The 25,600-nt window shown below is 42.7% G+C and overlaps 1 protein-coding gene and 1 long non-coding RNA gene across 5 annotated transcripts in view; both read left to right on the top strand.

Moving 5' to 3' along the window:
* gria1b (glutamate receptor, ionotropic, AMPA 1b) overlaps positions 1–25,600 on the top strand; it is a 163,532-nt gene that overhangs the window by 132,016 nt on the left and 5,916 nt on the right. Inside the window, exons 17-18 of one of the 4 annotated variants that reach the window (XR_004562544.1) lie at positions 1,046–1,160; positions 23,153–23,285. Coding sequence is in view for 2 of the 4 variants with exons in the window: in XM_034177628.1 (XP_034033519.1) it covers positions 1,046–1,160; positions 23,153–23,287 (250 nt within the window). In the remaining 2 variants the exon portion in view is untranslated. Of the gene's footprint in view, positions 1–1,045; positions 1,165–23,152; positions 23,288–25,600 lie in introns of those variants that run through there. The other 3 variants (XM_034177628.1, XM_034177629.1, XM_034177631.1) reach the window with 3 other exon arrangements.
* Positions 6,123–6,617, top strand: LOC117516793. Its single transcript, XR_004562545.1, has 2 exons — positions 6,123–6,173; positions 6,434–6,617. It is a non-coding gene; the product is annotated as an uncharacterized LOC117516793 (long non-coding RNA).

Here is a 25,600-nt window from a genome sequence, read left to right as displayed (position 1 = left end):
AAACAAGGGAGCAGCCGAAGAGACTTGCTTTTTTACTACTACTATTATTATTATTATTATATTATTATTATTATTATTGCTACTACTAGTATTATTAGATTATTACTATTGTAGACATTACATATTTTTAGATATATTATTATTATTATTATTCTGTTATATAAGTTGCATGAGTGTACATCACAGAACCTCCCAAACTAGTAAAACCACTTGACCCGTAGTCTTAAAACGCGGTGTAAAGTGCACTGTTTATATACTGTAGCTCTAAATCACAACATGAGTCACTCTGAGGTCCAACAAACGAGTCAGTTTTAAACCTGACCCAGCACCCGCGAGCAAGCACCTCTGTGAGGAAAAACTCCCTCAGGTGGTTCCGGATGGTCACATGATCAGTGGGAGTCGTCTGCTAGTCATTTCAGAGACTGTGTGGAAGAATCGTAAAACAACACGCTGACTGCACTTTGTGCACCTGCTGTATTGGACAGAGTTTGACTTTGAAGCAGGCTGGTTTTCAGAGGCTTTGGATCTTTTGGATCAGCCTTTGATGCTCTTGTAACAGATGTCCTCCTGTGTTTGTGGAAGCAGTGTTAGTATAAGACCTCCCCTGCAGGGTGCTGAGTGGACCCTCCCTCCTCCTCCACGCGCAGACACAGCAGTCTGACTCCGTTAAACCAAACGTCCTGGAGTGTTTTGAGCTCTTGCCGGTTACCCAAAGTGATATAGTAATACACATCTCGCACCTATAGGGAGTCAGGCCAGGTCCAGCCAGATGGAGTATTAAAGCATATCACTTTGAGCCTACACACTCTGCACAACACTCTTCTGTGTGGTTGGACCTCTTTTAGTTTTTTTGTCTGTCCTTCTTGACGTGTTCTCTGTAGCATCTGCTAATGCCAATTCTTGCTAAAGCTGCCACCGTCGCTGCTGCTGTAGCCTCCGCGGCCTTGTTACTGTGCAGCTGATCAATAACATAAGATAACATGGAGTTACATAATGTTATTTATGTTATTCCCACCCACCCCCTCCCCTCCCTGGTCCATTGAAGAATCCCGGTAAACCTAGCCGTACTGAAGCTCAATGAACAAGCCGTCTTAGACAAGTTGAAAAACAAGTGGTGGTATGACAAGGGGGAGTGTGGAAACAAGGACTCCGGCAGAAAGGTCAGTCCTTCAAACTGGTTTCCAAATGTCATGTGTTGTTTACCTCTGCCCTCTTACATCCCACAATCCTCACACACACACACACACACACACACTGGCACGCTCTCTGCAATTCGCTTTACCAAATGACACCAACGAAAAGGCCTCATGCACTTCTTTTGTGAGATATGTCATTTTCTTTGGTCTATTTAAAGTGGAATAACAGCCGTTTTATTTTGCTTAGAGACACAAAAATGAACACATGACATGAAACGTGCTGCCGCAGCTACACAAGAAGAGAGAGGTAGAAAAGATGTGGAAGGTAAATCCACAGTGGGAGCAGATGTCAGCAGATTCCAGACACAATATATTATAATATAATATAATATAAATAGTGAATATTGATGAGAGCAGTGGTATGCATATTTTCATGAGTTGAAAGATGGAAGATACCATCTAACGTGGCTTCAATCTTTCCATTGCACAAATGGAAAACATTCATTTTCAGTTTTAATTTATTTTATCTATAGAGCAACACATCGTAACAAAGCTGCCTCAAGGCGTTTCACATGAGTCAGGTCCAACCTTACCAACCCCCCAGAGCAAGAACACAGGTGACAGTGGTAAGAAAAAAAACTCCTTCTGGTGATAATGAGGAAGAAATCTCAAGCAGACCAGACTCAAAGGGGCGACCCTCTGCTTAGGTCAGTCAAACAGTTACAAGGTTTTTTACAAAATTTACAAGAATTTCTTTACACACAGAAGAAACAAAAACCGAAAAAAAAACAGAGTCCTTAACTGAAATTAAAAGCAGTCCATCTTGGGTATTTAGTCTCTGTGCTTCCAGGTGGATGAAGGGGGGGTCGTGAACAGGTAGGGCTTCCTGAGGTCAGTCTGGCGTCCTGGGGTGCAGGGCCAACATCCATTACAGGCCTCATCAGTGCCTCAGAAAATAACTGCACCTGAGGCACTGATTCACCAGCAGTAAATCGACAGGGAACAGATTCAGATTCAGGTGACTTCATTAATCCCAAAAGGGCAGTTCATTTATACAGTCAGACCGTCAACATTTACAGAATAAATATGATAAAAAGATAAGGAATAAATAACCATTTTACATCCACAATCATCATCACAACAACAATAGTCACAATAATTACAACCAGTGACAGCACAGCAATATGCAAAAACATTCCCAATCTGCACTTGGGTATTTAGCAACCTTACGACCGAAGGAATAAAATAATTTGCATAACGGTTTGTTTTCCGAATCGACACATAATACCACCGACCTGATGGCATGGATATAAACTCACTGCCAAGTACATGATCAGATTGTGATAAGATTTTGTGCACTTGTTTCTGGACCACCTGCATTTTTCAAAGAGAGCAGAGGTCCATAAGTTGGACACCGGTAATTTTGCAGCACATCCTGATGATGTCATTCAGACACTTGTTTTTCACAGATAAACCATAAAACCAACATATAAGAGAAAAAGTTAGAAGACTCTGAAAAGTTTGATAGAAGGCAGAAAACGCGGCAGAGATTAAGGTGGTCACCGGCAGCTAGAACTGAGCTTCACTAACAGACCCAGAAAGCAGCTGTAGCGACGCCGAGACCTGTTCGCTGCTAATAATATGAATTAAAAGGAGAGGAAGCATAGTAACATACTATGCCAGTATGCTAGACATACAAAAGGGAAAATAAGTGCGTCTTAAGTCTGGACTTGAAAGTCTCCACAGAATCTGACTGTTTTATTGATGTAGGGAGATCATTCAACAGAACAGGGGCACGATAAGAGAAAGCTCTGTGATCCACAGACTTTTTATTCACCCTATGGACACAAAGTAGTCCTGCACCCTGAGAACACAGAGCCTGGGCCAGTACGTAGAGTTTAAGTAGGGAGGTGCCAGTCTGTGAACAGTTTTATAGGTTAGTAGCAGAACCTTAAAATCTGATTTGAAAGCAGTCCTCTTAATATCTCTAATATGGAAGTCAAAGGACAACATAGGATCAAAAATTAGCCCAAGGTTCCTCACTTTGTCAGTGTGATGTATGACACACGAGCCTAGGCTAAGCATTAACTGGTCAAATTGATGCCGATGTCTCACTGGACCAAGAACCATCATTTCAGTCTTATCAGAGTTTAAAAGTAGGAAGTTTCTAGACATCCAGCTTCTCACTGATGCAAGTCAATCTTTTAAGGATTTTATGTGGATGAGATTACCAGCAGTTATCAGCATGTATAACTGAATATCATCAGCATAGCAGTGAAAGGTAATCCCAAAACGTTGCAATATGTGCCCAAGGGGTGCTATATAAAGGGAGAAAAGCAGGGGGCCTAAGACGGACCCCTGTGGAACCCCAAATTTCATGTCACTAAGGTTAGAGGTAGTGTTACTATACAAAACACAGTGAGAACAACTGGTCAAGTATTACGTCAACCATGCAAGAGTATTCCCAGTAATCCCAAAATGATTTTCCAGCCTATCAAGTAGAATATGATGATCCATGGTATCAAACGCAGCACTGAGATCTAACAGCACCAGAACTGTCATGGTGTCCGAATCCATTGTAAGCAGAAGATCATTCACCACTTTAGTGAGAGCCGTCTCTGTGCAATGATATTTTCTAAAAGCAGACAGCAGTGGCTCAAAAAGATTATTCTCAGTAAGATAGTCCAGATAGATAGTCCTGCCGTGACACCACTTTTTCCAGAATTTTAGAACAAAATGATAGATTTGATATTGGCCGATAGTTTTTTAATACACTAGGGTCAAGATTAGGTTTCTTAAGTAATAGTTTAATCACTGCATTTGAAACATTTAGGAACAAATCCAGAAGTTAAAGAAATATTAATCATTTCCAGCACAGTCGGCCCAAGAGTGGGTCACAGGTCCTTAAACAGTTTTGTTGGTAGTTGTTGGTCAGCCTGTTTGTCCTGCTGAAATTTATCCTTGTCCAGTAGATCAGCCAACCACTCTCACATCGGGGTCACCAGGTTTTTCTGTCGCGTTTGTTAATCATGGATGACTGCCATGTTCTTTATCACTTGACAAAATGTATTGAAAATGTGATACTGATAAAAAAAAATACAAGTACTGAATACAGAGTTTTGAGCACTCGTTACACTGTTGCAGCCGGTTTCTCACTTCTGGCCACTCCCTTGGTGGAGTGGGCATTGTGCTTTTTGATTTCCTGTCTTTACACGTGGAGATGTGTTTGGAGAAAGATAACTTATCTCTGAAGTTTTGAGAAAAACAGCTTAGCTTAGAAACCACTGACACAAGAGACAAAATGTCAGTATTTGAGACAGTAAAACCACAACCAGGACCAAATCCACATTCTAATTTGCTAAATGTAAAGTATCATCCACTGAGCATTTTCAGGAAATGTTTTTATTTATTTGTTTTATTCTTGTTTTTAGAGTGTAATTAGATGACGATCATGTTGCACAAAAATAAAGTTTAGTATGTGCCAATACGGTGCATCCAGAAAGTATTCACAGCGCTTCACTTTTTTGCACATTTTGTTATGTTACAGTCTTCCTCCAAAATTGATGTTCATTTTTTTCCTTAAAATTCTACACACAATACCTCATAATGACAATTGATCTGCTATGGCACCCCCTAAAAGGAGCAGCAAGAAGAAGGAGAAGAAGAAGAAGAAATCACACGTACATAAGTATTCACAACCTTTGCCATGAAGCTCAAAATTGAGCTCAGGTGCCTCCTGATTCCACTGATCATCCTTGAGATGTTTCTACAGCTTAATTGGAGTCCACCTGGGATTAATTCAGTTGAGTGGACATGATTTGGAAAGACACACCTGTCTACATATAAGGTCCCACAGTTGACAGTCAGAGCACAAACCAAGCATGAAGTCAAAGGAATTGTCTGTAGACCTCCGAGACTAAATTGTCTGGAGACACAAATCTGGGGAAGGAAACAGAAACATTTCTGCTGCTTTGAAGGTCCCAATGAGCACAGTGGCCTCCATCATCTGTAAATGGAAGAATTTCAGATCCACCAGGACTCTTCCTAGAGCTGGACGCCCATCTAAACTGAGCGATCGGGAAAGAAGGACCTTAGTCAGGAAGGTGACCAAGAAACTGCTGATCACTCTGTCACAGCTCCAGCATTCCTCTGTGGAGAGAGGAGAACCTTCCAGAAGGACAACCATCTCTGCAGCAATCCACCAATCAGGCCTGTATGGTACAGTGTCCAGACAGAAGCCACTCCTTAGTAAAAGACACATGGCAGCCCACCAGGAGTTTGACAAAAGGCACCTGAAGGACTCACAGACCATGAGAAACAAAATTTTCTGGTCTGGTGAGACAAAGACTGAACTCTTTGGCGTCATGTTTGGAGGAAACCAGGTACCATCCCTACAGTGAAGCATGGTGGTGGCAGCATCATGCTGTGGGGATGTTTTTCAGCAGCAGGAACTGGGAGACTAGTCAGGATTGAGTGAAAGATGAATGCAGCAATGTACAGAGACATCCTGGATAAAAACCTGCTCCAGAGCACTGTGGACCTCAGACTGGGGCGACAGTTCATCTTTCAGCAGGACAATGACCCTAAGCACACAGCCAAGATATCAAAGGAGTGGCTTCAGGACAACTCTGTGAATGTCCTTGAGTGGCCCAGCCAGAGACCAGACCTGAATCTGATTGAACATCTCTGGAGAGATCTGAAAATGTCTGTGCACTGACGCTCACCATCCAACCTGATGGAACTTGAGAGGTGCTGCAAAAAGGAATGGACCAAACTGCCCAAAGATAAGTGCAACAAGCTTGTGGCATCAGATTCAAGAAGACTTGAGGCTGTAATTGCTGCCAAAGGTACATCAACAAAGTATTGAGCAAAGGCTGTGAATACTTACGTACATGTGATTTCTTAGTTGTTTTTTTATTATTATCAATAATACATTGGCAAAACAATTCTAAAAGAAAAAACTTTTTTCATGATGTCATTATGGGGTGTTGTGTGTAGAGTTTTGAGAGGAAAAAAATTCATCCATTTTGGAATAAGGTAAATATAATAAGGACTGCATTTATATAGTGCTTTTCCATCTGCATCAGACGCTCAAAGCGCTTTACAATTATGCCTCACATTCACCCCGATGTCAGGGTGCTGCCATACAAGGCGCTCACTACACACCGGGAGCAATAGTGGATTAAAGGCCTTGCCCAAGGGCCCTGAGTGATTTTCCAGTCAGGCAGGGATTTGAATCCATTATCTTCTGGACTCAAGCCCAACACCTTAACCACTAGACCATCACCTCTCCCAAGGCTGTAACAAAACAACACGTGGACAAAGTGAAGCGCTGTGAAGACTTTCTGGATGCTCTGTAGATGTTTCCTCCTCTTGTTAAGTGGTCGGGTTGAAGTTGTTCACAGTTATGTGCTGAGTATATTTTATAGTTCTTATTAAAGTGCACACAGTCAGCTACATTTATGCAAATTGTTGAGAAAATCAGGCTGAGTTGAGCAGATTGTGACAAAGCAGACTTTTGGAGATAAGGGTTTTTATGTCTGCAGATCAGATTCCTTCAGAGGCTTTTCGCTGCTTTCTTCTCTTCTGACAATTATAACGTGACCAGCGCAGTTCACAGGAAGCAGACAAAAAATGTGACTTTTTACATCGTAACTCATCCCCACAATGAAATCTGAGTGTCCATCTCGAGAAACAGTGTGTGTTTGTGCAGCAGGCAGAGAACCACCGCGTATTACCACACCACTGATTACTCATTTTGTTTTGTTTTTTGTTGTTTGTTTGTTTGTTTGTCATTTCATTGATTGTTGTGTCCTGCAGTGATCAATGAGTCTGTCCCGTCCAGGCTGTTACCATGACAACTCTAAAACAATAAACACCATCATCATCAACATGTCCAGTTTCAAAGGACATGTAATGGGGACACACTGAGGACAGATTTGATTGTACTGATTCCGTTGCACATCCGCGAACTCTGCCTGTGGGCTCTTAGCGATGTGTTTAGCAACGCCAGCTAAATGGTAAATGGACTGTATTTATATAGCACTTTTCCATCTGCATCAGACGCTCAAAGCGCTTTACAATAATGCCTCACATTCACCCCGATGTGGGGGTGCTGCCATACAAGGCGCTCACTACACACCGGGAGCAACTTGGGGATTGTAAACAGTCCACAGCGGACAATCTAAATTGATGCAAGTTTTTTCATTTTCACCACTGTTTTGTTTTTTTTATTGCCTTATCAATGTGAGACAGTGGGTTTACCAACAAAGGGAGAAAGAATATTAAAATCTATCATGAAGCACGATTATGTGTCACATCAATCATACATCACTTTGGGGAAAATAATCAGCAGCTGGTCCCTGCTGGAGCAGACCAGCAATTCACAATGCGTACGCAACATAAATGATACAAAATACAAAAATACCTGGTGTGTGTCCTATGAGGTAGTATTAAACATCAGGCTATTCAGTGAACATCTGGCCATTGTGTGGGATCACTTTTCCATCGTCCAGCTTTGTGTTGGTACGGACGAGATGTCAGTCCTGCTGCTGCTAATTTGGTATAATGTCGCTCCCAACTGATATGATCCAAACCCTCTGAATAGTTGAAGGCCACTCTAAGGCCCCAACAACTGAAATGTAACCAAATTCAAACAAATAATTACTTAAATCTGGAATTCAAGAGCAAATACCACTCGCACATACACAGTGTATCTCTATGGTAAAATGCACCGACAGCCGTGGAGTTTCACACCAGCAACGGACCCGACGCGGAAGTAAACTGGCAATGACTGGCCGCGACCAAGTCAATTTGATGAGCCAGATCAATAGAACCAACTTTTTAATGTATTTAATCCTGGACATGTCTGGACACGTGCCAGAGGACATTCACCGGTACCCCTGGACCCAATTCAGACTGGGGTTGGTTAATCCAGTGATTCAGTCCGTAATGCATTCAGAGTCTGTTTGTCAAACCCAGCTCGTCCTACATGCATCAAAACTCAGTCCAGTTCGAGCCGAAAGAGATGTATCTGGATGTGAGCACATGGGGGCGGGACCTTGACCTGACGCATGGAAGGGAACACACCGGTACGCACCGGGAACACACTTGAAACACACCTGGAACACACCGGGAACGCTCTAAGAACACACCGGGAACACACCGGGAACGCACCAAGAACACACCTGGAACACACTGGGAATGCACCGGGAACACACCAGGAATGCGCTCGGAAGATTTTCTTGGCCATTGCAGTCACACTGAACGGTGCCACAGTGGAGAGGACACTGTCAACACACTGACATCCTGGGTCTGGTGTCATGATCCCTAAGATGGCCGGATTCTGGCCACATTTGCTTTCACACCTTGATAAATCCAGCTCAACCCACTTCTGAGAAAACTCTCTATCCAGTGTGAGCCAGATGCAGCCTGAGTCCTGCTCAAGCTGGTTTGCCCACCACAGTCTGAACGGGGTCTGAGCAACCACCAGACCGAGACTTTGGAAGTGAGAGAAGATGACAAGCACATTTTAAGCATCATGTGATTTCAACCGTGTGCTCAAAGCAGCACCTGCTCAGGTATCCCATCATATATGTAGGACGGATCATTATTCCGACGCTCCCTAAGGAACGCTGATCAGATAGTTAGCGAGCAAACTGCTCTCAACAGCAGTGACGCCTTTCTGTTCTCTAATCTGCCTCCAGATTAGAAATTTCTCTGCGACACGTCCTTGTTCGACTTCAATATTCAATTTTCACATGGGGGGGGGGATTTTATGACTTTATTCCAAAACCTTTGTTTTGTTTTTTAGATGGATTATTTTTAATGTTGTCATTTTGTTTGTGTTTGTGTGTGTGAGAAGCATCGCGGTTTCTTCAGGGGCAGCTGACGGGCGTAAAGGCGAGCGTCAGATAAGCAGCGTTCAGTCACTGCACATGTGATAAATGTGAGACATCAGAAGAGGTTTTATTTCACACAGAAATAAAACCTTCACATTCTGACATTTGGTTGAATCACTTTGGGCCTGATTTACTCACATCCCAGATAACCAGCAGTAAATTGCGTGGACAAACCAAACGTTTGTGCATTGGGGCGGAGCCAGTATTGCCAGTGATTATTCAGAGTAAATGCGCAATAAATTAACACCAAAGATTCAAACTTCCAAAATGTAGACACAATCATCACAAGCTAAATTTGCTTTAGACCTCATAAATCATGTTATCAATCAATCAATCAACTTTTTTCTTGTATAGCGCCAAATCACAACAAACAGTTGCCCCAAGGCGCTCCACATTGCAAGGCAAGGCCATACAATAATTATGAAACACAGTCTACGTCTAAAGCAACATAACCAAGGGATGGTCCAGGGTCACCCGATCCAGCCCTAACTATAAGCCTTAGCGAAAAGGAAAGTTTTAAGCCTAATCTTAAAAGTAGAGAGGGTATCTGTCTCCCTGATCTGAATTGGGAGCTGGTTCCACAGGAGAGGAGCCTGAAAGCTGAAGGCTCTGCCTCCCATTCTACTCTTACAAACCCTAGGAACTACAAGTAAGCCCGCAGTCTGAGAGCGAAGCGCTCTAATGGGGTAATATGGTACTATGAGGTCCCTAAGATAAGATGGGACCTGATTATTCAAAACCTTATAAGTAAGAAGAAGAATTTTAAATTCTATTCTAGCATTAACAGGAAGCCAATGAAGGGAGGCCAACACGGGTGAGATATGCTCTCTCCTGCTAGTCCCCGTCAGTACTCTAGCTGCAGCATTCTGAACCAACTGAAGGCTTTTTAGGGAACTTTTAGGACAACCTGATAATAATGAATTACAATAGTCCAGCCTAGAGGAAACAAATGCATGAATTAGTTTTTCAGCATCACTCTGAGACAAGACCTTTCTGATTTTAGAGATATTGCGTAAATGCAAAAAGGCAGTCCTACATATTTGTTTAATATGCGCTTTGAATGACATATCCTGATCAAAAATAACTCCAAGATTTCTCACAGTATTACTAGAGATCAGGGAAATGCCATCCAGAGTAACGATCTGGTTAGACACCATGCTTCTAAGATTTGTGGGGCCAAGTACAATAACTTCAGTTTTATCTGAGTTTAAAAGCAGGAAATTAGAGGTCATCCATGTCTTTATGTCTGTAAGACAATCCTGCAGTTTAGCTAATTGGTGCGTATCCTCTGGCTTCATGGATAGATAAAGCTGGGTATCATCTGCGTAACAATGAAAATTTAAGCAATACCGTCTAATAATACTGCCCAAGGGAAGCATGTATAAAGTGAATAAAATTGGTCCTAGCACAGAACCTTGTGGAACTCCATAATTAACTTTAGTCTGTGAAGAAGATTCCCCATTTACATGAACAAACTGTAATCTATTAGACAAATATGATTCAAACCACCGCAGCGCAATGCCTTTAATACCTATGACATGCTCTAATCTCTGTAATAAAATTTTATGGTCAACAGTATCAAAAGCAGCACTGAGGTCCAACAGAACAAGCACAGAGATAAGTCCACTGTCCGAAGCCATAAGAAGATCATTTGTAACCTTCACTAATGCTGTTTCTGTACTATGATGAATTCTAAAACCTGACTGAAACTCTTCAAATAGACCATTCCTCTGCAGGTGATCAGTTAGCTGTTTTACAACTACCCTCTCAAGAATCTTTGAGAGAAAAGGAAGGTTGGAGATTGGCCTATAATTAGCTAAGATAGCTGGGTCAAGTGATGGCTTTTTAAGTAATGGTTTAATTACTGCCACCTTAAAGGCCTGTGGTACATAACCAACTAACAAAGATAGATTGATCATATTTAAGATTGAAGCATTAAATAATGGTAGGACTTCCTTGAGCAGCCTGGCAGGAATGGGGTCTAATAAGCATGTTGATGGTTTGGATGAAGTAACTAATGAAAATAACTCAGACAGAACAATCGGAGAGAAAGAGTCTAACCAAATACCGGCATCACTGAAAGCAGCCAAAGATAACGATACATCTTTGGGATGGTTATGAGTAATTTTTTCTCTAATAGTCAAAATTTTGTTAGCAAAGAAAGTCATGAAGTCATTACTAGTTAAAGTTAATGGAATACTCAGCTCAATAGAGCTCTGACTCTTTGTCAGCCTGGCTACAGTGCTGAAAAGAAACCTGGGGTTGTTCTTATTTTCTTCAATTAGTGATGAGTAGAAAGATGTCCTAGCTTCACGAAGGGCTTTCTTATAGAGCAACAAACTCTTTTTCCAGGCTAAGTGAAGATCTTCTAAATTAGTGAGACGCCATTTCCTCTCCAACTTACGGGTTATCTGCTTTAAGCTACGAGTTTGTGAGTTATACCACGGAGTCAGACACTTCTGATTTAAAGCTCTCTTTTTCAGAGGAGCTACAGCATCCAAAGTTGTCTTCAATGAGGATGTAAAACTATTGACAAGATACTCTAACTCCCTTACAGAGTTTAGGTAGCTACTCTGCTCTGTGTTGGTATATGACATTAGAGAACATAAAGAAGGAATCATATCCTTAAACCTAGTTACAGCGCTTTCTGAAAGACTTCTAGTGTAATGAAACTTATTCCCCACTGCAGGGTAGTCCATCAGGGTAAATGTAAATGTTATTAAAAATGATCAGACAAAAGGGAGTTTTCAGGGAATACTGTTAAGTCTTCTATTTCCATACCATAAGTCAGAACAAGATCTAAAATATGATTAAAGTGGTGGGTGGACTCATTTACTTTTTGAGCAAAGCCGATAGAGTCTAATAATAGATTAAATGCAGTGTTGAGGCTGTCATTCTCAGCATCTGTGTGGATGTTAAAATCGCCCACTATAATTATCTTATCTGAGCTAAGCACTAAGTCAGACAAAAGGTCTGAAAATTCACAGAGAAACTCACAGTAACGACCAGGTGGACGATAGATAATAACAAATAAAACTGGTTTTTGGGACTTCCAATTTGGATGGACAAGACTAAGAGACAAGCTTTCAAATGAATTAAAGCTCTGTCTAGGTTTTTGATTAATTAATAAGCTGGAATGGAAGATTGCTGCTAATCCACCGCCCCGGCCCGTACTACGAGCATTCTGACAGTTAGTGTGACTCGGGGGTGTTGACTCATTTAAACTAACATATTCATCCTGCTGTAACCAAGTTTCTGTTAGGCAGAATAAATCAATACGTTGATCAATTATTATATCATTTACCAACAGGGACTTAGAAGAAAGAGACCTAATGTTTAATAGACCACATTTAACTGTTTTAGTCTGTGGTGCAATTGAAGGTGCTATATTATTTTTTCTTTTTGAATTTTTATGCTTAAATAGATTTTTGCTAGTTATTGGTGGTCTGGGAGCAGGCACCGTCTCTACGGGGATGGGGTAATAGGGGGATGGCAGGGGGAGAGAAGCTGCAGAGAGGTGTATAAGACCACAGCTCTGCCTCCTGGTCCCAACGCTAGACAGTCACAGTTTGGAGGATCCCAAAAAATTGGCCAGATTTCTAGAAATGAGAGCTGCTCCCTCTAAAGTGGGATGGATGCCGTCTCTCCTAACAAGACCAGGTTTTCCCCAGAAGCTTTGCCAATTATCAATGAAGCCCACCTCATTTTTTGGACACCACTCAGACAGCCAGCAATTCAAGGAGAACATGCGGCTAAACATGTCACTCCCGGTCTGATTGGGGAGGAGCCCAGAGAAAACAACAGAGTCCGACATTGTTTTTGCAAAGTTACACACCGATTCAATGTTAATTTTAGTGACCTCCGATTGGCGTAACCGAGTGTCATTACTGCCGACGTGAATTACAATCTTACCAAATTTACGCTTAGCCTTAGCCAGCAATTTCAAATGTCCTTCGATGTCGCCTGCTCTGGCCCCCGGAAGACAATTGACAATGGTTGCTGGTGTCGCTAACTTCACATTTCTCAAAACAGAGTCGCCAATAACCAGAGTTTGATCCTCGGCGAGTGTATCGTCGAGTGGGGAAAAACGGTTAGAGATGTGAACGGGTTGACGGTGTACACGGGGCTTCTGTTTAGGGCTACGCTTCCTCCTCACAGTCACCCAGTCAGCCTGCCTTCCCGACTGCACGGGGTCTGCCAGGGGGGAACTAACGGCGGCTAAGCTACCTTGGTCCGCACCGACTACAGGGGCCTGGCTAGCTGTAGAATTTTCCACGGTGCGGAGCCGAGCCTCCAATTCGCCCAGCCTGGCCTCCAAAGCTACGAATAAGCTGCACTTATTACATGTACCGTTACTGCTAAAAGAGGCCGAGGAATAACTAAACATTTCACACCCAGAGCAGAAAAGTACGGGAGAGACAGGAGAAGCCGCCATGCTAAAACGGCTAAGAGCTAGTAGCTACGCTAAGCTAGCGGATTCCCAAACAGGGAATCCGACACTAGACAGGCTGTGGAGCAGCACAGGTAACGCACGACAACAGTGCTAAAATAAAATAAAAATCCACTAGACAGGCTGTGGAGCAGCACAGGTAACGCACAACAACAGTGCTAAAAAATAAAATAAAATAAAAATAAAAATCCACTGGACAGGCTGTGGAGCAGCACAGGCAACGCACGACAACAGTGCTAAAACAAAATAAAAATCCACTAGACAGGCTGTGGAGCAGCACAGGTAACGCACGACAACGGTGCTAAAATAAAATAAAAATCCACTAGACAGGCTGTGGAGCAGCACAGGTAACGCACAACAACAGTGCTAAAAAATAAAATAAAATAAAAATAAAAATCCACTGGACAGGCTGTGGAGCAGCACAGGCAACGCACGACAACAGTGCTAAAACAAAATAAAAATCCACTAGACAGGCTGTAGAGCAGCACAGGTAACGCACGACAACAGTGCTAAAATAAAATAAAAATCCACTAGACAGGCTGTGGAGCAGCACAGGTAACGCACGACAACAGTGCTAAAATAAAATAAAAATCCACTAGACAGGCTGTGGAGCAGCACAGGTAACGCACAACAGTGCTAAAAAATAAAATAAAATAAAAATAAAAATCCACTGGACAGGCTGTGGAGCAGCACAGGCAACGCACGACAACAGTGCTAAAACAAAATAAAAATCCACTAGACAGGCTGTGGAGCAGCACAGGTAACGCACAACAACAGTGCTAAAACAAAATAAAAATCCACTAGACAGGCTGTGGAGCAGCACAGGTAACGCACGACAACAGTGCTAAAACAAAATAAAAATCCACTAGACAGGCTGTGGAGCAGCACAGGTAACGCACGACAACAGTGCTAAAACAAAATAAAAATCCACTAGACAGGCTGTGGAGCAGCACAGGTAACGCACAACAACAGTGCTAAAACAAAATAAAAATCCACTGGACAGGCTGTGGAGCAGCACAGGTAACGCACGACAACAGCGCTAAATAAAAATCCACTGGACAGGCTGTGGAGCAGCACAGGCAATGCACGACAACAGTGCTAAAACAAAATAAAAATCCACTAGACAGGCTGTGGAGCAGCACAGGTAACGCACGACAACAGCGCTAAATAAAAATCCACTGGACAGGCTGTGGAGCAGCACAGGTAACGCACGACAACAGCGCCCAAAAAATAAAATCAAAATCAAAATCCACTGGACAGGCTGTGGAGCAGCACAGGTAACGCACGACAACAGTGCTAAAAAAAAATAATAAATAAATAAATAAAATCAAATAATAAAATAAAAATCCACTGGACAGGCTGCGGAGCAGCACAGGTAACACACGACAACAGTGGTAAAAAATAAAATAAAAATCCACTAGACAGGCTGTGGAGCAGCACAGGTAACACACGACAACAGTGGTAAAAAATAAAATAAAAATCCACTAGACAGGCTGTGGAGCAGCACAGGTAACACACGACAACAGTGGTAAAAAATAAAATAAAAATCCACTAGACAGGCTGTGGAGCAGCACAGGTAACACACGACAACAGTGCCAAAAAAAATAAAATCAAAATCAAAATCCACTGGACAGGCTGTGAAGCAGCACAGGCAACGCACGACAACAGTGCTAAAACAAAATAAAAATCCACTAGACAGGCTGTGGAGCAGCACAGGTAACGCACGACAACAGTGCTAAAATAAAATAAAAATCCACTAGACAGGCTGTGGAGCAGCACAGGTAACGCACAACAACAGTGCTAAAAAATAAAATAAAATAAAAATAAAAATCCACTGGACAGGCTGTGGAGCAGCACAGGTAACGCACAACAACAGTGCTAAAAAATAAAATAAAAATCCACTGGACAGGCTGTGGAGCAGCACAGGCAACGCACGACAACAGTGCTAAAACAAAATAAAAATCCACTAGACAGGCTGTGGAGCAGCACAGGTAAGGCACGACAACAGCGCTAAATAAAAATCCACTGGACAGGCTGTGGAGCAGCACAGGTAACGCACGACAACAGTGGTAAAAAATAAAATAAAAATCCACTGGACAGGCTGTGGAGCAGCACAGGTAAGGCACGACAACAGTGCTAAAAAATAAAATAAAAATCCACTGGACAGGCTGTGGAGCAGCACAGGTAACACACGACAACAGTGCCAAAAAACAAAACAAAAATCCACTGAACAGGCTGTGGAGCAGCACAGGTAACACACGACAACAGTGGTAAAAAATAAAATAAAAATCCACTGGACAGGCTGTGGAGCAGCACAGGCAACGCACGACAACAGCGCCAAAAAATAAAATAAAAATTCACTGAACAGGCTGTGGAGCAGCACAGGTAACACACGACAACAGTGCTAAAAATAAAATAAAAATCCACTGGACAGGCTGTGGAGCAGCACAGGCAACGCACGACAACAGCGCCAAAAAATAAAATAAAATCCACTGAACAGGCTGTGGAGCAGCACAGGTAACGCACGAAAACAGTGCTAAAAAATAAAATAAAAATCCACTGGACAGGCTGTGGAGCAGCACAGGTAATGCACGACAACAGTGCTAAAATAAAATAAAAATCCACTAGGCAGGCTGTGGAGCAGCACGACAACAGTGCTAAAAAATAAAATAAAAATAAAAACGAAAGCGTTAGCAAGCTAGTTAGCTTGCCAACGCTGATGAAGGTTAGCTGATAAAAGAGCTCCGTCGCGATGCTTCGACCGTTAGAGGTCTTCTTTAGGCGTTGGAGCACGGTGAAAAAGTAAAAAAAAGTAAAAAAGTCTTGAAAAAGACTGTTAATTCAAAGAACTCAAACAGCTCAGTTCAAACAGCTAACAGATACAGCAGAACACCGCTGTGCTCCGGAACCAGAAAAAAGTCCACCCTCCACCACAATAAGGTGGCAATTCAGGAAGGGGGCAATAATAAGAGTGGAAAATCTGGAATACTACACACCAACCATTGGAATCAGTGCTGTTATCTGACCAAGGAACCCACTTGCACATCAACACTCCCTGGTCCAGGAAGTAGTGGTTGTTATGCAAACAGAAGCTGGTTGCATGTTCCCTCCCAGGATTTTGTGCTGTCATGTGGACAAACCCCAAAGTGTTTCATAAAGACAAACACACTAAATGGACAATAAGTGCTATTTAGTGCATTTGACAGATGCAGTCTTCAATCAATCAATCAACTTTTTTCTTGTATAGCGCCAAATCACAACAAACAGTTGCCCCAAGGCGCTCCACATTGCAAGGCAAGGCCATACAATAATTATGAAACACAGTCTACGTCTAAAGCAACATAACCAAGGGATGGTCCAGGGTCACCCGATCCAGCCCTAACTATAAGCCTTAGCGAAAAGGAAAGTTTTAAGCCTAATCTTAAAAGTAGAGAGGGTATCTGTCTCCCTGATCTGAATTGGGAGCTGGTTCCACAGGAGAGGAGCCTGAAAGCTGAAGGCTCTGCCTCCCATTCTACTCTTACAAACCCTAGGAACTACAAGTAAGCCCGCAGTCTGAGAGCGAAGCGCTCTAATGGGGTAATATGGTACTACGAGGTCCCTAAGATAAGATGGGACCTGATTATTCAAAACCTTATAAGTAAGAAGAAGAATTTAAATTCTATTCTAGCATTAACAGGAAGCCAATGAAGGGAGGCCAACACGGGTGAGATATGCTCTCTCCTGCAAGTCCCCGTCAGTACTCTAGCTGCAGCATTCTGAACCAACTGAAGGCTTTTTAGGGAACTTTTAGGACAACCTGATAATAATGAATTACAATAGTCCAGCCTAGAGGAAATAAATGCATGAATTAGTTTTTCAGCATCACTCTGAGACAAGACCTTTCTGATTTTAGAGATATTGCGTAAATGCAAAAAGGCAGTCCTACATATTTGTTTAGTATGCGCTTTGAATGACATATCCTGATCAAAAATAACTCCAAGATTTCTCACAGTATTACTAGAGATCAGGGAAATGCCATCCAGAGTAACGATCTGGTTAGACACCATGCTTCTAAGATTTGTGGGGCCAAGTACAATAACTTCAGTTTTATCTGAGTTTAAAAGCAGGAAATTAGAGGTCATCCATGTCTTTATGTCTGTAAGACAATCCTGCAGTTTAGCTAATTGGTGCGTATCCTCTGGCTTCATGGATAGATAAAGCTGGGTATCATCTGCGTAACATTGAAAATTTAAGCAATACCGTCTAATAATACTGCCCAAGGGAAGCATGTATAAAGTGAATAAAATTGGTCCTAGCACAGAACCTTGTGGAACTCCATAATTAACTTTAGTCTGTGAAGAAGATTCCCCATTTACATGAACAAACTGTAATCTATTAGACAAATATGATTCAAACCACCGCAGCGCAATGCCTTTAATACCTATGACATACTCTAATCTCTGTAATAAAATTTTATGGTCAACAGTATCAAAAGCAGCACTGAGGTCCAACAGAACAAGCACAGAGATAAGTCCACTGTCCGAAGCCATAAGAAGATCATTTGTAACCTTCACTAATGCTGTTTCTGTACTATGATGAATTCTAAAACCTGACTGAAACTCTTCAAATAGACCATTCCTCTGCAGGTGATCAGTTAGCTGTTTTACAACTACCCTCTCAAGAATCTTTGAGAGAAAAGGAAGGTTGGAGATTGGCCTATAATTAGCTAAGATAGCTGGGTCAAGTGATGGCTTTTTAAGTAATGGTTTAATTACTGCCACCTTAAAGGCCTGTGGTACATAACCAACTAACAAAGATAGATTGATCATATTTAAGATTGAAGCATTAAATAATGGTAGGACTTCCTTGAGCAGCCTGGCAGGAATGGGGTCTAATAAGCATGTTGATGGTTTGGATGAAGTAACTAATGAAAATAACTCAGACAGAACAATCGGAGAGAAAGAGTCTAACCAAATACCGGCATCACTGAAAGCAGCCAAAGATACGATACATCTTTGGGATGGTTATGAGTAATTTTTTCTCTAATAGTCAAAATTTTGTTAGCAAAGAAAGTCATGAAGTCATTACTAGTTAAAGTTAATGGAATACTCAGCTCAATAGAGCTCTGACTCTTTGTCAGCCTGGCTACAGTGCTGAAAAGAAACCTGGGGTTGTTCTTATTTTCTTCAATTAGTGATGAGTAGAAAGATGTCCTAGCTTCACGAAGGGCTTTCTTATAGAGCAACAGACTCTTTTTCCAGGCTAAGTGAAGATCTTCTAAATTAGTGAGACGCCATTTCCTCTCCAACTTACGGGTTATCAGCTTTAAGCTACGAGTTTGTGAGTTATACCACGGAGTCAGACACTTCTGATTTAAAGCTCTCTTTTTCAGAGGAGCTACAGCATCCAAAGTTGTCTTCAATGAGGATGTAAGACTATTGACAAGATACTCTAACTCCCTTACAGAGTTTAGGTAGCTACTCTGCTCTGTGTTGGTATATGACATTAGAGAACATAAAGAAGGAATCATATCCTTAAACCTAGTTACAGCGCTTTCTGAAAGACTTCTAGTGTAATGAAACTTATTCCCCACTGCAGGGTAGTCCATCAGGGTAAATGTAAATGTTATTAAAAAATGATCAGACAAAAGGGAGTTTTCAGGGAATACTGTTAAGTCTTCTATTTCCATACCATAAGTCAGAACAAGATCTAAAATATGATTAAAGTGGTGGGTGGACTCATTTACTTTTTGAGCAAAGCCGATAGAGTCTAATAATAGATTAAATGCAGTGTTGAGGCTGTCATTCTCAGCATCTGTGTGGATGTTAAAATCGCCCACTATAATTATCTTATCTGAGCTAAGCACTAAGTCAGACAAAAGGTCTGAAAATTCACAGAGAAACTCACAGTAACGACCAGGTGGACGATAGATAATAACAAATAAAACTGGTTTTTGGGACTTCCAATTTGGATGGACAAGACTAAGAGACAAGCTTTCAAATGAATTAAAGCTCTGTCTAGGTTTTTGATTAATTAATAAGCTGGAATGGAAGATTGCTGCTAATCCTCCGCCCCGGCCCGTGCTACGAGCATTCTGACAGTTAGTGTGACTCGGGGTGTTGACTCATTTAAACTAACATATTCATCCTGCTGTAACCAAGTTTCTGTTAGGCAGAATAAATCAATACGTTGATCAATTATTATATCATTTACCAACAGGGACTTAGAAGAAAGAGACCTAATGTTTAATAGACCACATTTAACTGTTTTAGTCTGTGGTGCAATTGAAGGTGCTATATTATTTTTTCTTTTTGAATTTTTATGCTTAAATAGATTTTTGCTAGTTATTGGTGGTCTGGGAGCAGGCACCGTCTCTACGGGGATGGGGTAATAGGGGGATGGCAGGGGGAGAGAAGCTGCAGAGAGGTGTCTAAGACTACAACTCTGCTTCCTGGTCCCAACCCTGGATAGTCACGGTTTGGAGGATTTAAGAAAATTGGCCAGATTTCTAGAAATGAGAGCTGCTCCATCCAAAGTGGGATGGATGCCGTCTCTCCTAACAAGACCAGGTTTTCCCCAGAAGCTTTGCCAATTATCTATGAAGCCCACCTCATTTTTTGGACACCACTCAGACAGCCAGCAATTCAAGGAGAACATGCGGCTAAACATGTCACTCCCGGTCCGATTGGGGAGGGGCCCAGAGAAAACTACAGAGTCCGACATTGTTTTTACAAAGTTACACACCGATTTAATGTTAATTTTAGTGACCTCCGATTGGCGTAACCGGGTGTCATTACTGCCGACGTGAATTACAATCTTACCAAATTTACGCTTAGCCTTAGCCAGCAGTTTCAAATTTCCTTCAATGTCGCCTGCTCTGGCCCCCGGAAGACAATTGACTATGGTTGCTGGTGTCGCTAACTTCACATTTCTCAAAATAGAGTCGCCAATAACCAGAGTTTGATCCTCGGCGGGTGTGTCGTCGAGTGGGGAAAAACGGTTAGAAATGTGAACGGGTTGGCGGTGTACACGGGGCTTCTGTTTAGAACTACGCTTCCTCCTCACAGTCACCCAGTCAGCCTGCTTGGGATCTGCCAGGGGGGAACTAACGGCGGCTAAGCTACCTTGGTCCGCACCGACTACAGGGGCCTGGCTAGCTGTAGAATTTTCCACGGTGCGGAGCCGAGTCTCCAATTCGCCCAGCCTGGCCTCCAAAGCTACGAATAAGCAACACTTATTACAAGTACCATTACTGCTAAAGGAGGCCGAGGAATAACTAAACATTTCACACCCAGAGCAGAAAAGTGTGGGAGAGACAGGAGAAGCCGCCATGCTAAATCGGCTAAGAGCTAGTAGCTACGCTAACCTAGCGGATTCCTAAAAACACACAAAGTGAATAATGTAGAGGTGATTCAGCAGAAGGAGTGCTTTAGTTAAGGCACGTAAAGATTACACTGGGAAACAAATCGTAATCTAGATAACTAGATCAATCTAACTGCGCAGATTAAACAGCTAACAGATACAGAAAAACACCGCTGTGCTCCGGAACAGGAAGTGATACAATACCGCAGTGAGAGCCAACCCTTGTAGTTGGCTCTTGAACTTGTAGTTCCTAGGGTTTGTAAGAGTAGAATGGGAGGCAGAGCCTTCAGCTTTCAGGCTCCTCTCCTGTGGAACCAGCTCCCAATTCAGATCAGGGAGAGAGACACCCTCTCTACTTTTAAGATTAGGCTTAAAACTTTCCTTTTTGCTAAAGCTTATAATTAGGGCTGGATCAGGTGACCCTGAACCATCCCTTAGTTATGCTGCTATAGACTTAGACTGCTGGGGGGTTCCCATGATGCACTGAGTGTTTCTTTCTCTTTTTGCTCTGTATGCACCACTCTGCATTTAATCATTAGTGATTGATCTCTGCTCTCTTCCACAGCATGTCTTTTTCCTGGTTCTCTCCCTTAGCCCCAACCAGTCCCAGCAGAAGACTGCCCCTCCCTGAGCCTGGTTCTGCTGGAGGTTTCTTCCTGTTAAAAGGGAGTTTTTCCTTCCCACTGTCACCAAGTGCTTGCTCACAGGGGGTCGTTTTAACCGTTGGGGTTTTTCCGTAATTATTGTATGGCTTTGCCTTACAATATAAAGTGCCTTGGGGCAACTGTTTGTTGTGATTTGGCGCTATATAAATAAAATTGATTTGATTTGATTAATGTGGTGGTCAAAGGACAACGTAAGATCAAAAATTACCCCAAGGTTCCTCACTTTGTCAGTGTGATGTATGATACACAAGCCTAGGCTAAGCCATTAGCTGGTCAAATTGATGCCGATGTCTCACTGGACCAAGAACCATCATTTCAGTCTTATCACAGTTTAAAAGTAGGAAATTGTAGACATCCAGCTTTTCACTGATGCAAGGCGATCTTCTAAGGATTTTATGTGAATGAGATTACCAGCAGTTATTGGCATGTATAAGTGACTATCATCAGCATAGCAATGAAAGGTAATCCAAAAAACATCGCAATATGTGCTCAAGGGGTGCTATTTAAAAGGAGAAAAGAAGGGGACCTAAGATGGACCCCTATGGAACCCCAAATTTCATGTCACTAAGGTTAGAGGTAGTGTTATTGTACAAAACACAGTGAGAATGACTGGTCAAGTATGATGTCAGCCATGCAAGGGAACACCCAGTAATCCCAAAATGATTTTATAGCCTATCAAGTAGGATATGATGATCCACGGTATCAAACGCAGCACTGAGATCTAACAGCACCAGAACCGTAGTGGTGTCCGAATCCATTGTAAGCAGAAGATCATTCACCACTTTAGTGAGAGCCGTCTCTGTGGAATGATATTTTCTAAAAGCAGACTGCAGTGACTCAAAGAGATTATTCTCAGTAAGATAGTCTACGAGCTGCCATGAAACCACTTTTTCCAGAATTTTAGAACAAAATCATAGACTTGATATCGACCGATAGTTTTTCAATACACTAGGGTCAAGATTAGGTTTCTTAAGTAATAGTTTAATCACTGCATTTGAAACATTTAAGAACAGATCCAGAAGTTAAAGAAATATTAATCATTTCCAGCACAGCCGGCCCAAGAGTGGGCCACAGGTCCTTAAACAGTTTTGTTGGCATAGGATCAAATAAACAGGTTGTGCTTTTTGTTGACGTTACGAGTTTTGTCAGCATGCCTAGTGAGATACTATCAAATTCTGTAAATCTAGCTAATACCTCAGTAATGGCGCCCACCTCAATAGCAGGGTGCAGTGGCTGGATTAAGGCATGCCAGGATATGTTTAACCTAATATTTAATGTGAAATATGTAAATACAAATCAAAAATCAAGTAAAATTCACTCTGAAATGTATTAAAATATGGGGAAAAATACCTTACATTAATAAAGTTTTAAGAAGTGTTTATAGAGGTTTTGGATTTTTGCCAATTTTGCGCATATTAAGGTGTAATTAAGTTTGATATAAGTCATTTAAAAGCGGGTTTCCTATTGCTGTATTTACTTGTGTGAATATGATTTTTGCTCTAAATTAAGAGAAGAATTGTTACAAAGAAATGGTCTTTATTAGAGCTTACATAGTAGGTGTGGCTTCGTTTCAGGGTTTTCACTTTAGCTTCAGTGATGTCATGACTGCCTGCTCTGTGATTGGTTGTTGCTGATCCCACCTCTCTGCACTGATAGGACAAGACGAGCGCTCTCAGCCTGAGCAATGTGGCGGGAGTGTTCTACATTCTGATTGGTGGACTCGGCCTGGCCATGCTGGTGGCACTGATCGAGTTCTGCTATAAATCCAGGATTGAGTCTCGAAGGATGAAGGTGAGTCTTTGAAGTCAAACACCTCAAAAAGCTCATTTTATTGAACATCTTCTAGTTTTATTGAGTTGGGTTGTTTCAGTAAGGCCAAGATCTCGTGATGATGATGGCATTATGGATAGAGAGGTGGACCTGTGACCAGAAGGACATTGGTGTAGTCCCCCTGGTCACCGTTCATCACCAACATCCTTACTAGGTCCTGAAGGGGATTTGTTGAGTCCGAGGACACAAACTGTTGATACACAGCTGTTTGGTCTTGTTGGTCTAGTTTTGATTGAGGAACAGCTGGAGGTTCAGATTCTGAGTCTTGGATTTTGATTAAAGGGGCGGAGCCATAATTTGTGCAAAACGTCCCCAGAAGGTTGGTGAGAGGATTAATCGTTCACCCGCTGTAAAAGACTGGATGGAGACCGGGGTCACCCCCCATCCCACAGGGCTGCCGCGCCGCATTCACATCAAATAAAAATAAATACGTGTGGAAGCCCTTGAAGCCGTGCACTCTAATGAGTCTATTTTTGTTCAGTTTGTGGAGTAACAAAGCTGTGAAACAGACTTCCAGTTTATGTCTGTCTGTGATGAAATTGGTACACAACAGATCTTTTATTATTATTATTATTATTATTATTCTGTGTGCAGCAGCTTTGGGGCTTTGACAGTCGACTGCCATTTCAAAGTGCAGCGACTGAACGCTGCTTATCTGACACTCGGCGTTACGCCTACCGGCTGTTCCTGATGAAACCGCGATGCTTTGTTACAGACTGTAACGGTTTAAATCCTCTGCAGCAGCGTGATGCTGGAACTGTTATGTGTCGACGCGGGTTGAGGAGCGGACCTGCGTCTGACAGAACCCAGCGCTACAAATAACCAGAAAAGCGGTTCCAAAAACAATATATTTATTACACCCGCTGTGCATAAAAAGTGTAAAAACAAAAACAGCGTCCCTCTGGTGGAGTGACTGTTGGCACGCTCTCCAGCGCCCGCAAGGATCAAAGCCCGGCGCTCCTGGACTCACTACCACCGCCAAACACCCCCCAGGTGGACACGACAAACTGACTCTCTGTGAAGCAAAGAAGAGGTGAGGTAAGTCAGCAGTTACAACAATATCTTTCAAAAGACACACGCTATCAGCAACACATTCAGGTCTGTATCTTTTTTAACTTTATGCAAATGAGCAGCTTCTCACAACAGGTGGAGGATCACTTATCCGCACGCCACAGCAGTGAGAAGCAAGCTGCACAATTCTCATCACAATTCAAGTATACTGTGTAACAAAACACCAAGTTACTATCAACAATTAATTACCTTTAATGTGTGCTGACAGCATGTGTCCTCACCCTTCCTTGCTTCACGGGCTCGATGTGTCAAACCCAGGCGCGGTCCTCAGCGTCTCACAAACGAACATCACAAGGTTGAGTTCCCGGCAGTTCTGCTTGAATCACACATGACTTAAATGCAGAACGCCATCCAATTATCTGCTTCAGCTGAAAGTCTTTAAGGTTGCATGTGAGCACCAGTCACAGGTGCTACACATGATGTTGATGAGGGTGAGGATTCTTCAGCCAGCACCTTCTCCACAGACAAATCAGTTCTCATGCCACCTGAAGAGCAAAGAAAAGAAAAGAACACCAAAACATCCAGCCACACCCCCCAACACACAACAGTACCCCCCCATCAACGGGAAGCCTCCCGGCGACCGAACAGACCAGGCCCGAGAACAGCACCTCCCTCCGGGGTCCACGTCAGGAAGCAGACAGCACCACGCTCCTAAGGTCCACCACAGACAGCAGGACAGGCACCGCAGCTGGAAGGCCGGCTGGAATCAACAAAAGCCCCAAAACATTCCCCAGTACAATTCAACACACAGAAAAAAAACAAAACCCACCCAAAACCTCCCCAGGGGACCGTCCCATCAAACCCCGGGAAGAAAAGAAAAACTCCCAAACGCAAAAACCCAACACAGCCCCACAAACACAATACAAACGTAAATGCATAAAAGAAAAATAACAAACAACCCCCCCAGAATGACCTGCAGAGCCCAACCCCCCCCCCAGAAGGCCTTCATCGCCAGTTCCAGGAGGAACAGCCAGAACCATAATCCCACAAAGGTCCCCAGGTGTACATGGAGCAAAACGGCACCCCCCAGGGGACCGTACCATCAACCCCAGGAGGTACCCTCCCCACAACCCCGGAACCCCAGACCCGGTCACACTTGGCTAGTTGGCCCCAAGCCAATTCCCCTCCAGAGGACCGTCCCATCAACCCTGGAGGTGGAACCTGGAAGGAAACAGAACAAAATCAAAAATCAACCCCCAGAGG

The sequence above is a fragment of the Thalassophryne amazonica genome, chromosome 9 (genome assembly GCF_902500255.1).
Source record: "Thalassophryne amazonica chromosome 9, fThaAma1.1, whole genome shotgun sequence".
NCBI classification, from domain to species: Eukaryota; Metazoa; Chordata; class Actinopteri; order Batrachoidiformes; family Batrachoididae; genus Thalassophryne; species Thalassophryne amazonica.
The sequence above is the reverse complement of the archived record's forward strand: the minus strand, read 5'-3'. Positions and strand labels throughout refer to the sequence as shown.